General features: G+C 51.3%; 1 protein-coding gene across 3 annotated transcripts in view; it reads left to right on the forward strand.

Moving 5' to 3' along the window:
• The first annotated feature begins 28 nt into the window (after positions 1-28).
• Positions 29-14,149, forward strand: part of LARS2 (leucyl-tRNA synthetase 2, mitochondrial) — a 120,409-nt gene continuing 106,288 nt past the window's right edge. The window contains exons 1-3 of one of the 3 annotated variants that reach the window (XM_006170123.3): positions 29-116; positions 3,569-3,806; positions 10,969-11,097. In XM_006170123.3, the coding sequence (XP_006170185.1) occupies positions 3,588-3,806; positions 10,969-11,097 (348 nt within the window). In that variant the 5' untranslated portion in view covers positions 29-116; positions 3,569-3,587. Of the gene's footprint in view, positions 117-3,568; positions 3,807-10,968; positions 11,098-12,030; positions 12,159-14,149 lie in introns of those variants that run through there. The other 2 variants (XM_014584873.2, XM_027768938.1) reach the window with 2 other exon arrangements.

The raw sequence follows: 14,149 nt of genomic DNA on the forward strand, positions 1-14,149 counted from the left end.
CTGCCGATAAAGTTGTTGTTCTGCCAACATGGCGGCGCCCATGGTGACTGGCTGGCCCGTGTTCTGAACGTGGAAAAAGAGGCCTAGAGCAGTCGCAGGCGAGAGCCTGTGAGCAGGTAACCCCCCGGCCAGGGTTTAACGAGACGGGGGACGAGGCCCAGTCGCCTCTCGTCCCCGATCGGGACTTGCCGAGGGCAGGAAGGGAAGGGGCGTGCTGGCCAGGTTGTCCCGGATCCTTGCATTCTGGACTGGAAAACTCCCGGAGGTCAGGTCTTCGTTCTCTCCGAGCCGTCCGCTCTGTTGATAGCTCTGGACCCTTTTCCGGAAAACACACGTGTAAACACGGTTTTGTACTCCAGTTCCCCTTTCCCCGCTCCCTCACCTTAGTTTCTCCTTGGATCTCTGCTCCCTCGATCGGGGGTTTGGATCTATTAGAAATCATCTGTTGCATCTCTGGGCTCGACGGGTCATTGCCACAGCATGTTGGGGCCCGAAGGTCCACAGAAATCATCTGGATCTACTCTCTTATCGTGCAGAGAGAGGAGGGGCCAGACAAATCATTTGCCTTAGGTCACACTGAATCAGTAGCTGCGAACACCAGGACACACAGTTCTCATCACAAAACATGGCTTAAGATTAGTTTCCCCAGTTATATTCCTGCACTTTCTTAGGGGTACACAGAGGTCTTCCTGCGTTTCCCCCATGAGCTCTGTTTCTTTGCCTTCCTCCCACTCTTCTCCCTGGTTTCTCTGTCCATATGTGATCACCAGTTTGGGTCCAGTACTCAGGCCCCTCCTGTTCTCAGAAACCTTCACCTAAAGCCTCAACTGAGATTGGGGTCAGGACTGACTCTGAAGAGGAGTGGAGTAGTTTCGGAAGGACATGGAAGAAGAGTCGGGTCTCAAGCATGTCTGGAAGGCACTGGATTGAGCCCAAGCTAAGGAAGTAAAGGACCAAGTTGATCATAAATATTACCCGAGCTGCACCTTTCACATTTTCCCCGTCAGCCCAGCCTTCTAGTAAAGTGGCTGCTCCTTGGTGTCAGGTTTCTGCCATCAGGGCTTCGGTGGAAAGTGCTTGGAATGGCCTAGGACAGGGCTGGGAAGGAAGAGGTGTGGACTATACACTGACTGTGAGTTCTCCTAACGAACCTGAGGATGGTCTTGGGGACCCCTAAGCCAAAGAGTATGGACTTTTCTTAAAAGTCTTGATGTCCCTGGCCAGATTGCTTCGCTGAGAGGTGGAGCAGCTCTCACCAGCAGTGGGTAACGATTCCTATTCTCATTTAAACAAGCTTTGCCAATCTGATGTGCAGCATATTCATCGTTGTTTTAATTTGCATTTCTTTGATTAGTTCTGACATGGATTTTTTCATATAATAGACTCTTGTACATCTGTCATTTTTCCTATTTTCCTTTGCCCATTTTTTAAATTAGTATTTCATTGTTTCTATTCCCACGTGATCTCTTTATGAGTAGGGCAACCTTTTGTCATTGTAATTTGGGCATTTTCTCTCCGCTAATTCGCTTTCTTCTATTCCTCATGATAGATTTGATATGCAGATATTGTATTTTTTTATAGTCAGATTTATTCGCATTTTCCTTTGTGACTTTTACCATTATTTTATGCTAAGGATAGCACATGCTGCATCTTGTAAAAATTTACAAGATACTCATCTTTATTTTTGTCTTGTTTTATAATATTGTAAAAACATTTTTAAATCTACCTAGGGTTACTCCCATTTATTATTTGAGCTAGGGCTCTAGTTTGAATTTTTCCTCACTCATTGAATAATCTGTCACTTTCCAGTCTGTTTATGCTTTTCCTTCATGAGCTTTAAATTCTTTTCAATGCGCAGGGCTGTTCCAGGATTCTCTAGCTCCTTGATTTAAGCCAAGGAGTGGTTATCAGTGAGGCTGTTCTTATGTAAACATTTGTAGCAAGCTTGCTCTTGTCTAGACAATGAGTGTCTGTTATTTATGAGTCAATGTTTAGTATCAGTAAGTTGTAGAGAAGGATTTGGTTTTGGATGAGACAATGACCATCCTTCATATTGCTCATAGTGCTCTGTCTGCACTCTTTTTTTTTCTTTCAGTTTTTGGTACAAGGCACAAGGAGAGAGACAGTGAGAAATCACCCCCCCTCCCCGGGAGTGGCCACACTACAATCCCTTTTTTGTTCTTGGGATTTTGGTTATGTACCACATACATGCCTGTTGTGTTTTTCTTTTCTTTTCTTTTTAGAGAATTATTTTATCTAACTTTATTCATTCTTATTTATTTATTTTAATTTGCCTACAGAGGGACAGAGTGAGAGAGAGAAAGTGAGAAAGCAAGACGCCAGGTCTGGGACTCCAGCTGGCGTCAGCCATGTGGGAGTGCAGTGCCCTTAACTACCATGTCACCTGCTGGCCCCGTCCTGGCATGCTTTTCAAGCCACTGGGTCTGGGACTTGAACCATGGAGTCGGCCCTGTGAGATCCAGGACCCTTAACCACCATTCCATCTGCTGGTCCCTGGGCATGAGTTTTAAGCCGCCAGGTCCAGGACTTGAACCATGGTCGACTACCTGGGAGTCCATCCATGTAACCATTTCCCCTCTACTGGTCCTGTATCCTTGTATGTTTCTTACCAGCTTCTCCACTAGCATGTAAACGCCATGAAAGAAGGGTCTTGGGACCAGCAGTTAGCATAATGGCTATGTCGCTGGACTCCCACTTAGTTGACCGCGGTTTGAGTCCCAGACCCGGCGACTTAAACTCACGCCAGGCGCGTGTGCGTGTGTGCCCAAGATCCTGAGGGGAGAATGGAGGAGAAGGAATTGCGGCATGGTCATCCCCACAAGGGGTGATTTCTCTCTATCTCTCTGTCTCTCTCTGTCTTTCTGGTGAGCGCATGTGCCCTATAGCAAAAACCTCTCCAAAAAAAAAAAAAAAAAAGAAAGAAAGAAGGGGCTTTGGTCTTGCTCACTGCTGTATACCTCATGCCTAGACCAGCCTGTGGCATCCGATAAATCTGTTACATGAATGAGGAACTGAATGAGTGGGCCTACGGGGTGCATTTAACTCCCGTGTGAAAAATGCTAACAATTGCCCAGACTCTGGTCCTCCTCGGAGCCCTGTGTGCGTGAGCCAGGGCCGAGCAGAGTGTGCCTGGTGCTCTTCTGGGGCCTGGAGATGGGCCATGAAGCCCACCAGCAGCCCCTGGGCTGGCCCAGAGGAGAGGGCGAGAGGGGGCTCACCTGACTCCCCTGCCTCCCCTGCCTCCCCTGCCCCCATCCCCTGCCAGGCTGAGTGGGAGCTGGCCAGGCGGTAGCTTCCAATTGTCCTGTGGGGTTTTTGTACCCACTGTGTTTGAGGGTCTGCCTACCTTGGTATTTTCCATTTCAAATTTGTGTTTGACTCAATTGAGGGTCAAAAGTTTCCTTTGCAGAGAAGGAAATCGTTGAAAGAATAAGAGGGAAACGAGAGAAGAGGGAGAGGAGCGTGGACCGGCGGGGCAGGGCCGTGCTAGCGGGAGGGCAGATTGGGCACCTGGCGCAGCTCACTGCCTGCTTCCTGCTCTCTTCAGGGCCTCCCCGCTTCGGAAGATGGCTTCTGCTTGGCAGAGACTGGCCTTGCGTGCCTCTCTTCTGAACAGCCAGCTGAGCGGTGTGCTGGGTGTCATCAGGTGGGCAAGGAGAGTGAGGAGCATTTACAGTGCCACGGGAAAGTGGACGAAAGAGTATACGCTGCAGACGAGGAAGGACGTCGAGAAATGGTGGCACCCACGAATAAAGGCCCAGGCCTCCGACACTTTGGAAGCCGATGTGAGTATCCCGGTGATCCTGAGAGAGTGGAGAAGAGGGGCGGGGCTCGGACCCTGGGCTCAGGCTGCCAGGGGGAGGATGGGGGTCAAACAATACTCAGCCTGTGACCTTGAGCTAAGTTACTGAGTTTCTGTGCTTCCTTTTTCTTACCTACCTTGGAGATGATCCGCCTGTTCCTAAGGACTCTGTTTCGGGGGGAGGTGCAGGGGGAGGATCTAGGAGGGTTTTCAGACTGGAGATGTGCACTCAGTTGAGGCTGTGCAGGAGCGCTCAGGGAGGCTGTGTAGGAGCGCTCGGGGAGAGTGTGCAGGAGTGCTTGGGGAGGCTGTGCATCGGGGAGGCTGTGCAGGAGTGCTTGGGGAGGCTGTGCATCGGGGAGGCTGTGCAGGAGTGCTTGGGGAGGCTGTGCAGGAGCGCTTGGGGAGGCTGTGCAGGAGCGCTCGGGGAGGCCGGGCAGGGGCCAACACGGGGGGAGCGCTCGGGGAGGGTGTGCAGGAGTGCTTGGGGAGGCTGTGCATCGGGGAGGCTGTGCAGGAGTGCTTGGGGAGGCTGTGCAGGAGCGCTCGGGGAGGCTGTGCAGGAGCACTCGGGGAGGGTGTGCAGGAGCGCTCGGGGAGGCTGTGCAGGAGTGCTCGGCGAGGCTTGCAGTGCACTTGGCGAGGCTGTGCAGGTGCACTCAGGGAGGCTGTGTAGGATCAGTTGGGAACTGTGCAGGTGCACTCGGCGAGGCTGTGCAGGTACACTCGGGAAGGCTGTACAGTGCACTTGGTGAGGCTGTGCAGGAGCACTTGGGGAGGCTGTGCAGGTGCATGGCAACTAGCACTGCACCAGATATCTGAAACCACATTTCCTGCCTGGCTTTTTGCATCCTGAGTGCTAGCAGGTGTGGTGGGCACACACAGGATCTACAGGGGCGTGAGCACTAGCAGGTGTGGTGGGTGCAGAGTCCGGAGGGGCCAGCGTGAGACCGCTGGTCCAATGCACCCACTCTGACCCTCCCTGTACTGAGTGCTCTGTACCGTTGGTCTCTGCACAGTGGCCTCGGCCGCTTCCCTGCGAGCCCAGCCTGCGGGGTCAGCCTTGGCTGGCCTAGTGCTCTCTCATGGTGCTGCTCAAGATGACAAGTGGGAGATGTGATTGGTTACGGGAAGTATTTGAATCTGATCAGAGCAAAGCACTGTAAGAGCAGTGTTTGTGTTTTACTCTTTTTTTTTTGGCCAGAGTGCATGTGCATTCGCCAGGAAGAGAGGGGGGAGAGGGAAAAGCACCTTCCAGTGGGATCACGTTCCCTCCCTTTTCCTCCAGTCCACTAGAATTTAGGCACTTAAGTACATGCACCTCACGTGACCAGGATTCGAGCCTTATGGCCGGCTATGTGAGATCCGGCTCCCTTAACCTCTAAGCCATAGGACTGGCTCAAGCGTGTTACTCTTAAGTTCTGACCACCCCTTTGTCACATTTACAGTTGAATAATGCAGACCCCGTACGTTTAATGGAAGGGACTGGGCCCAGGTGAGCAGCTGAGTGTGAGAGCTGACCGCCCGTCACTGGGCTGCCCCGCCCCTCCCTGGTGTCCCTCTCATCCCTTTCATTCTCGCTGTGGGATGGGTCCTTGGGAGATAAGGGGAGGGGAGGGGAAGAGAGGGCAACCATTTGCGTTAGACCGAAAGGTAGTGTTCAGTGTTCGGGATTGGTTGGAAAGAAACAGGTCTGAGAGATGCCATGGAAAAAGTAAAACAAAATGGTGGGAAAGAAGGCTTGATAAAATGCATGATCTCAGTGAGAACTGGGCTTCCGCTTCGTTTGGAAGGGAAAAGCCGTCACGTTAACAGGACCAGGCAGAGGTAACTAAACGTATTTTGGAAACAAACTCTAGGGAGCAGTTGAATTCTGCAAAGAGGGAGCAAAGTAGCCTTTTTCTTTCAGTTTAGATTGTCCATTAGTGACTCCCAACATTTTGACACTGTAGCTTATTGATTTTTGTGACATCTCATCCTTATTAAGAATATGGCTTTTGGGGACTAGCACATGCCTGGCATGTGTGTGTGCGTGCCCAAGATCCCGAGATGAGAATGGAGGAGAAGGGATTGTGGCGTGGCCATCCCCCCGGGGGGAGATTTCTTGCTTTTGGTCTCTGTCTCTTTCTGTCTTTCTGGCGAGCACATGCACCCTATAGCAAAAACCTCTCCCCCTCCTCTAAAAAAATATGGCTTTTTAAAACATCAGATGGATCAAAATAAACTGTGATCCTTTAACTGGGAAACTCCCGTAAGGGATACCGTGTGTCCCCCGTGGGGGCTTGACCAGGCAGTGGTGAGGTGGAGGAGTGTTTCGCGTGGTCTGGTACTGGCTCTGCCCCAAGAGATCTGGTGACCACAGTGTCTAACCTCTTCTATGATTAGTTTTTAGAGAGATTTTTTGCTATAGGGCATGTACGCTTGCTGGAGAGACAGAGACAGACAGTGATAAATCACCCCTCCAGGAGGGATGGCCACGTCGCAATCTCTTTCTGTCTTTCTGGCGAGCACATGCACCCTATAGCAAAAACCTCTCCCCCTCCTCTAAAAAAATATGGCTTTTTAAAACATCAGATGGATCAAAATAAACTGTGATCCTTTAACTGGGAAACTCCCGTAAGGGATACCGTGTGTCCCCCGTGGGGGCTTGACCAGGCAGTGGTGAGGTGGAGGAGTGTTTCGCGTGGTCTGGTACTGGCTCTGCCCCAAGAGATCTGGTGACCACAGTGTCTAACCTCTTCTATGATTAGTTTTTAGAGAGATTTTTTGCTATAGGGCATGTACGCTTGCTGGAGAGACAGAGACAGACAGTGATAAATCACCCCTCCAGGAGGGATGGCCACGTCGCAATCCCTTCTCTAATCTCCTCTTGGGACTTGGGGCACACATGCACACCTGGCGTGAATTAGAAGCCGCTGGGTCCAGGAGTCAAACCATGGTCAACCATGTGGGAGTCCAGTGATATAACTGGACCACCATCTGCTGGTCCCTCTCTTTTTATTATTTTTAAAACCTTGCCAGAGAGAGACAGAGCGAAAGGGAGGAGGAAAGCACCCAGATGGGCCCTGGCTAAGGTGCAGTCCCCCCTCCTCCTCTTCTCCGTCCTGTCAGGGTTTTGGGCACGCATGCACGGCCGGCATGTTCCTCAAGCCGCCAGGGACAGGATTCGAACCGTGGTCAGCCATGTGGGCCCATCTCCCTCAACCACTAGGCTACTTTGATTCTTAGGCTCCTTGCATTGTTTATCTCACAGATTTGTTTTGCAAGTCAAATGAGAAAATGTGGCGGAACACATTTTGCAAGCTCAAGTGTTACATAAATAAAAGACATAGGACGATAAAAACGTGGCGTGTCTTCACCAGGAACCGTGGGTCTGACTGAGTGCTGGTGGGTTTCGAAGCATTTGAAACCTTACTCCAGCCAGTATTTCATACATTTGGAGTCAACCCAAGTGAGTTTTTAGAAGTTGGATGTCTTGCCACCCTCACTGCAGTTACCATTTTTAAAAGAACGTCATTGGGCCTGAGTTGTGGCTTAGGGAGCAGGGCACCTTTGTGCAGGGCTGCAGCCCTATGGGAAGGCCCTGGGTTCGGGACTTGGTGGACCTGAGTGTATCGGGGTGCCGAGATCCTGGACTCTGGACATCTGGCTCGGGGAAGGGGGTTGTGGTGTGATAGGGCCCTGTCAGGGTCCCCGTCTCTCTCTCTGTCCCTCAGTAAACAAGTAACCTTACAAAACAAAACAGCTAAGAGCTTCCACGTAGTGGTCACTTGACCCTGGCCAGGCCCCACCTTTCCCTGATCACCTCTTGAAGATACGCATTATTTTCCTCGTTCAGAGGGCAGTGTGAGTTGCCCAGATGCACGGCTGGCACGCGGCAGGGCCAGGATTCCAGCTCAGGTTCACCGGGACCCCTCTTTGCCTCACCTTTGACCTACACATAGCTGATGAGCCCTGGAAGGCAAAGGGACTGGCCCAGGGCCTGAGAGAAGGACCAGAACTGGGCCGCCCACTCCCCTGGAGCTGCTCCCTTCTCTGCCGTCCTCCAGGCTCAGGGACAGCGTTGGAACTCATGGCTGAAGAGGCAGGAGTCCTCTTTCTTTTAAAGTCAGAGCCGACAGAAGGGATAGGACGCAGTTATAAAAGCCATCCTCCCCCATCGCTTTCAATCTTCATTTCTTTTAGAGGCTTAGATTCTTACACTTTTATGTAATTATGAAAATTTCCCTTTCAATCAGATTCCTGCTCAATTATAACTCAAACTCCCATAATTCCTTCTCCCTTTCCACCCCCAGATGCTAGGACTCATTTCATTGTCACAGAGAAAGTGACTTAATTCACACGGAAAAGGGGAAGGCAGGGACAGGCAGGCATTAAGCTGAGTATGTTTTCTGCAGCAAACAAAAATATTCATGAATATTAAAGACTTCTCCGGCAAAACATCTACCTGTCTTTTAGAAACTCAGGTTTGGAGTTTGGCTTAGCTAGTGTACCATGCATCATTTGATTTTGCTAAGAAATGTGTTTGTATTGAACTGACATGCAGGAGAAGCCATACCTGGAAATCGGGGCAGTTTCATGTATATCAATAAACATGGACTAGCAACATAAACATACTAGTATAGTAAGAACGATTTGATTATAATTAACAATAATTTTTATGTAAAAGTTTAAAATAAAAAGCTGGAAATAGCTTATCTTAAGGGATTGATTGTTTTTCCAGCTCCCAAAGGACTCTTAGCTGCTTTTACCCATAGCCCCAAAAATCCCACAGGAAAGGTTTGGGCGCGACCCATGGCAGGAGGGAGAAAGGCTGCAGCGGGTGGGCGTGCTTCTTCCTTCTGCCTCTGTACTGAGACGAAGGACGGGGCTCGTCCCTAGCTGAGAGGATTCTCTGTCACCTTTCTTCCCCTTTTTTGTTGATTTTGGTCATGGGGCAGGTGTACTTGCCAGAAAAAGACAAAAGGAGAGTGAGAAATCACCCCCAGGGTGTGGCCCCATGACAAAAATCAACAAAAAAAGGAAAAAAGAAAGTGACAGATAATACTGCTATTCCTTCTCCTCCATTCTCTTCTTGGGGTTTTGGCTACGCGCGCACATGCACCCAGTGTATTTTTCAAGCCACGGGTCTGGGACCTGATCCACCGTGTCAGCTATGTAGAATCCAGTGCCTTAACCACCGTGCCACCTGCTGGCCCTGTCACTTAAAGGCAGCTCCTGAGCCTCTGGGTTCCCCTGACCCTGAGTCTCTGCTCCTTTCCCACACTCTGGAAGTTTCCCTAAGGGTGAGGAATTTGCAGTTTCCAGTGAGAGCACCTGGCCGGCGCCCCCCCGCCCCCACCCCCTCATGTGTATGAACCAGTCGCATTGTCGCATTGTCGCTGCAGGTCGGGTCGCTTCTCAGGGGTGGGCAGTGCAGAGGGGAGCTCCACGTCGTTTCCCCCCACTTACTCTTGGTCCTGTTCCAGTTTGTTTGATGTCTTTGCTGCAGGAAGTGTAAGAACTTGGCAGGAATCTGATTTTCCTTTTCTCTGCTCCCCTGGTGACAGTTGCCTGTGTCTCTCGCCAGTCATGCAGATTCTTAGCAAAAATTACAAAAATCAACGCCCCCCCCAAAAAAGAACAGTTATGGATTTGGAGTTTTTGTTCTTTTACTTTGGGGAAGAAAATCTTCAAAGGGTTCTAACAAAGCTCTAGGAAAGGAGGAAGGGCAGGGGCAAAAAGAAGGCAGAAATGACCCGCAGTGGTTGTCGCTGACGGTCTGAATGTGATGGAACAGTGTCCGCTACCTGTGGCCCTTCCTTCCTTCGGAGAACCTCCCCACCCCTCCCTGCCGGGAGGATTAAGGCTGGGTAGGTGGGGAATCTCCCATCACCCGGGACATTGGCTGGACCATGCCCATGACAGGTGGTTCGTAAGGGCCAGCCCTCAGGCTTTGGACCCAGAGCCAGCCTACACTTTCCCGTAGTTATGGCTCCCGGCTGGAGGTGGAGGTGGAGGCGTGCAGACAGCAGGGACGACAGCAGTCTCCGCCCTTGGACAAAGATCCTGTGCCTGCCATCGTCCCCTCGTCTGCACAGGCTAAGATGGTGCTTGCTTTTTTTTTTTTTTTTTTTTAGAGTTTTTTGTCCTGTGACCTTGTTGGTGTGAGAGAGAGAGAGAGAGACAGAAAGCGAGAAATTACCCCTCGGGGGGATGTCCATGCCACAATCCCTTCTCCTCCCTTCTCCTCTCAGGATTTTGGACACGCATGCACACACACACACACACACACACACATACCCAGTGTGAGTTTCAAGCCAATGGACCCAGGACTTGAACTGTGGTCGGCAATGTGAGAGTTCAGCACCTTACCCCCTACGGCACCTGCTTGCCCTGTGTCCATTTCTTACCAGTAGAAGAATTGAGGTGCCAGCAGTCAGTGGCCAAGTGAGGACTCCCTGCCTGAGTCCGCTCTGTCAGACCCAGGTACCAGCTCCCTGCTCTTCTCATCACGAAGCCGCTTCCTCGAAGCCCGAGCGTCTTGTGACCCTGACCGGAGCTTGCCCGCTTCTCACCCCGGAAAACGACCACCTCTGCCTTTGTGGTTTACGATTTTGTTCCCTACCTTCCCGTGGCAGCTTTTTCTCTTGCAGAATAAGCTCACAAGACAGTGGAAGCCCAGAGCCCAAACTGGGCTTTAGAAGCCTGTTCTTCTGCTCAGTCCAAGTCCGAATACAGCCACAGGGAGCACGGGCAGGGCCTCCGCTCTGACAGCTGTCACAGCGGTGTGATTCCTCTGTCGCTTCCTTAAATTATGCGGATGCTCGTGGTAAAGCTTCATTTGGAAAAACAGTTCTTTGAGGCCGAGATGGAAGCTATTTTAGAAGAGAAGCTTTGAAAGAGAGAAAAATATTTTAAAATAATGGGTAATTAGCACTCAGAGGTTGTTTGGTATTATTTTGGACATTTCTTTAGCCTAAACCAGGGCTTTGAATTTTGGGTTTTGGCGTTTTTGTCATTTCTTCAATAGGAACTGTTTTGTAAAAGGGAACTCTTAAAATTAAATTATTACCTTGAGTAAAATGCCAAAATATTACTTGGATGCCGAGCCCCCGGAAAATGCTTGGTAAATTCTCATTGCCGTTCTTTGTCCTTCTTCCCAGAAATCGAAGCCCAAGTTTTACATGCTCTCCATGTTCCCTTACCCCTCTGGCAAGCTGCACATGGGTCACGTGCGTGTCTACACCATCAGCGACGCCATCGCACGCTTCCAGAAGATGAGAGGCATGCAGGTAGGTAGAGCCCCGTCTGTCCCACGCAGGCCAGGCTGCAGCCGTGTGTGTCCGAGGAAACCAACTCCAGCTAAGATTAGGACAGCTAGAGGGCCAGCAGGTGGCATGGTGGAGAAGGTGCCGGACTCCCACGTGGCCAGCCATGGCTTACGTCCCGGACGTGGTGGCCTGCTTTCTCACTTTCCCTCTCTCTCTTACTGTGTCTCTTCTGGTGAATGCATGTGCCCTCTAGTAAATTTTGAAACTATTAATAGTGAGGGGCCAGAAGATGGTATGGCAGTTACATCACTGTCCTCTCATGTAGTTGACTGTGGTTCAAGTCCTCACCCGGTGGTTTGAAACTCAGGCTGGGCACGTGTGCATGTGTGCCCAAAATCCCAAGAAAAGAATGGAGGAGAAGGGACTGCAGTGTGGCTACCCCTCCTGGGGGGTGATTTCTCTCTGTCCCTCCGGCAAGCACATGCACCCTGTAGCAAAAATCTCTCAGCAAATAAATAAATAAAACAATAATGAATAACTAATTCTGCCATAGGGCGGGCACCACCACGCCCCAGTAATTCTTTATGAAAGTAAAGCTTAGGACGGCTGGGCTAGCTGTGGTGCAGCCGTGTTGCACTGCGAGAGGTGCCGGAGCCCCGTGGCAGCCACAGGTTTCGGCTTGTGGTGAAAGAGAGAAAAATATTTTAAAATAATGGGTAATTAGCACTCAGAGGTTGTTTGGTATTATTTTGGACATTTCTTTAGCCTAAACCAGGGCTTTGAATTTTGGGTTTTGGCGTTTTTGTCATTTCTTCAATAGGAACTGTTTTGTAAAAGGGAACTCTTAAAATTAAATTATTACCTTGAGTAAAATGCCAAAATATTACTTGGATGCCGAGCCCCCGGAAAATGCTTGGTAAATTCTCATTGCCGTTCTTTGTCCTTCTTCCCAGAAATCGAAGCCCAAGTTTTACATGCTCTCCATGTTCCCTTACCCCTCTGGCAAGCTGCACATGGGTCACGTGCGTGTCTACACCATCAGCGACGCCATCGCACGCTTCCAGAAGATGAGAGGCATGCAGGTAGGTAGAGCCCCGTCTGTCCCACGCAGGCCAGGCTGCAGCCGTGTGTGTCCGAGGAAACCAACTCCAGCTAAGATTAGGACAGCTAGAGGGCCAGCAGGTGGCATGGTGGAGAAGGTGCCGGACTCCCACGTGGCCAGCCATGGCTTACGTCCCGGACGTGGTGGCCTGCTTTCTCACTTTCCCTCTCTCTCTTACTGTGTCTCTTCTGGTGAATGCATGTGCCCTCTAGTAAATTTTGAAACTATTAATAGTGAGGGGCCAGAAGATGGTATGGCAGTTACATCACTGTCCTCTCATGTAGTTGACTGTGGTTCAAGTCCTCACCCGGTGGTTTGAAACTCAGGCTGGGCACGTGTGCATGTGTGCCCAAAATCCCAAGAAAAGAATGGAGGAGAAGGGACTGCAGTGTGGCTACCCCTCCTGGGGGGTGATTTCTCTCTGTCCCTCCGGCAAGCACATGCACCCTGTAGCAAAAATCTCTCAGCAAATAAATAAATAAAACAATAATGAATAACTAATTCTGCCATAGGGCGGGCACCACCACGCCCCAGTAATTCTTTATGAAAGTAAAGCTTAGGACGGCTGGGCTAGCTGTGGTGCAGCCGTGTTGCACTGCGAGAGGTGCCGGAGCCCCGTGGCAGCCACAGTTTCAGTCTGTGGCCTGTCAGCCTAAAGCACGCTGGGCACGTGCCGAGTACGCAGGACCTCCAGGGCCGACGAGGAGGGTCGTGGCGTGATCAGCCCCTGTGGGGGGTGCTCCTTCTCTCTCTCTCACTCTCAGGTGCGTGCACGCACTCCATCATAAACACAGGGGTAAAGATCAGGGCAGCTTTGAAGATAAACACGAAAAGCCCCTCATTCTCTTTTATGAGCCAGAGACTGTGATAAGGAATTTGGGCTCACTGGGGACAGCCATGCGTCGAGTGCTTGCTAGGGAGGGAGATGGGCTGGGGCTCGGAGGGGGGTGGGGATGAATGGGGTAGACATGTCCCCAGGACCAGTCCTTCCTACGCAGAGGCTCACGGGCCAGCGGGACGGTACGCTGAGTGGCAGGCGGGGCCGCACACACCTTTTCTTTTCTGTTAGATGCTACCATACGCTGTGATGAGCACACACTTATTTTATAATGGAAAGCAAAATTCTGTAACAAAAAATACTTGGGAATAGCAACTTGGAGAATTGAGAAAGGCCGTAGTGAAGAGGGAGCTCTGACGTGGGTCTTGAAGGACAAGGTGAAACTGACCGGGAAAGAGGAGGGTGAAGACCTTCCTTACCCCGCGCTCTGTGCTTGTGAGCAGCACATCACCCACCGTGTGTCCTCCGTCGTGTGAGGTGGGGAGGAGGCCCACAGCACCGCCTCTGACCACTTACGGAGAAGGGAGCACAGGATGGAAGAGGGGCTGAGGGCATGGAGCTCCGTGCAGACCGCCAGGATTCAGGGGGCTCTTAGTTAACATCCACCAACACGCCTGACCTTTGACTAGTTCCTGTGTTAGAAGTCTGTTTACCCCTCCCTCCCGCAGGAGAGAAGGCACACCCCTCATGGGGCCCCCATGCCATGATCCACCCCTATCCTAGCCAGCCTGGAACACCCAAGCCCACTGTGCCCAGGAAGGTCTCAGGACTCGGACCCAGGGCCTTCCCTCCGTGGACCCAGCTGTGCCACCACCTGCCCCCTTCAGCCAGTTCATTAACTAACCTTGTTAAGTCCCAGTTTCTGCTCACCTGTAAACGGGGATGAACAGACCTGCCTCTTTGGCTTGGCTTTATCTAGGACTCCAAGAGGGGGCTGGAAAGTGCAGCCCAAGCCCGCAGGACGTGGGTGGGCCACAGTAGACGCAGGACAGGGCCACAGTAGACGCAGGACAGGGCCGCAGTAGACGTAGGACAGGGCTGCAGTAGAGCAGGGCGTGACAGGGCCGCAGTAGACGCAGGACAGGGCCGCAGTAGACGCAGGACAGGGCCGCAGTAGAGCAGGGCGTGGCTGG

This window comes from Tupaia chinensis, unplaced genomic scaffold (assembly GCF_000334495.1).
Source record: "Tupaia chinensis unplaced genomic scaffold, TupChi_1.0 Scaffold148065_1, whole genome shotgun sequence".
NCBI classification, from domain to species: Eukaryota; Metazoa; Chordata; class Mammalia; order Scandentia; family Tupaiidae; genus Tupaia; species Tupaia belangeri.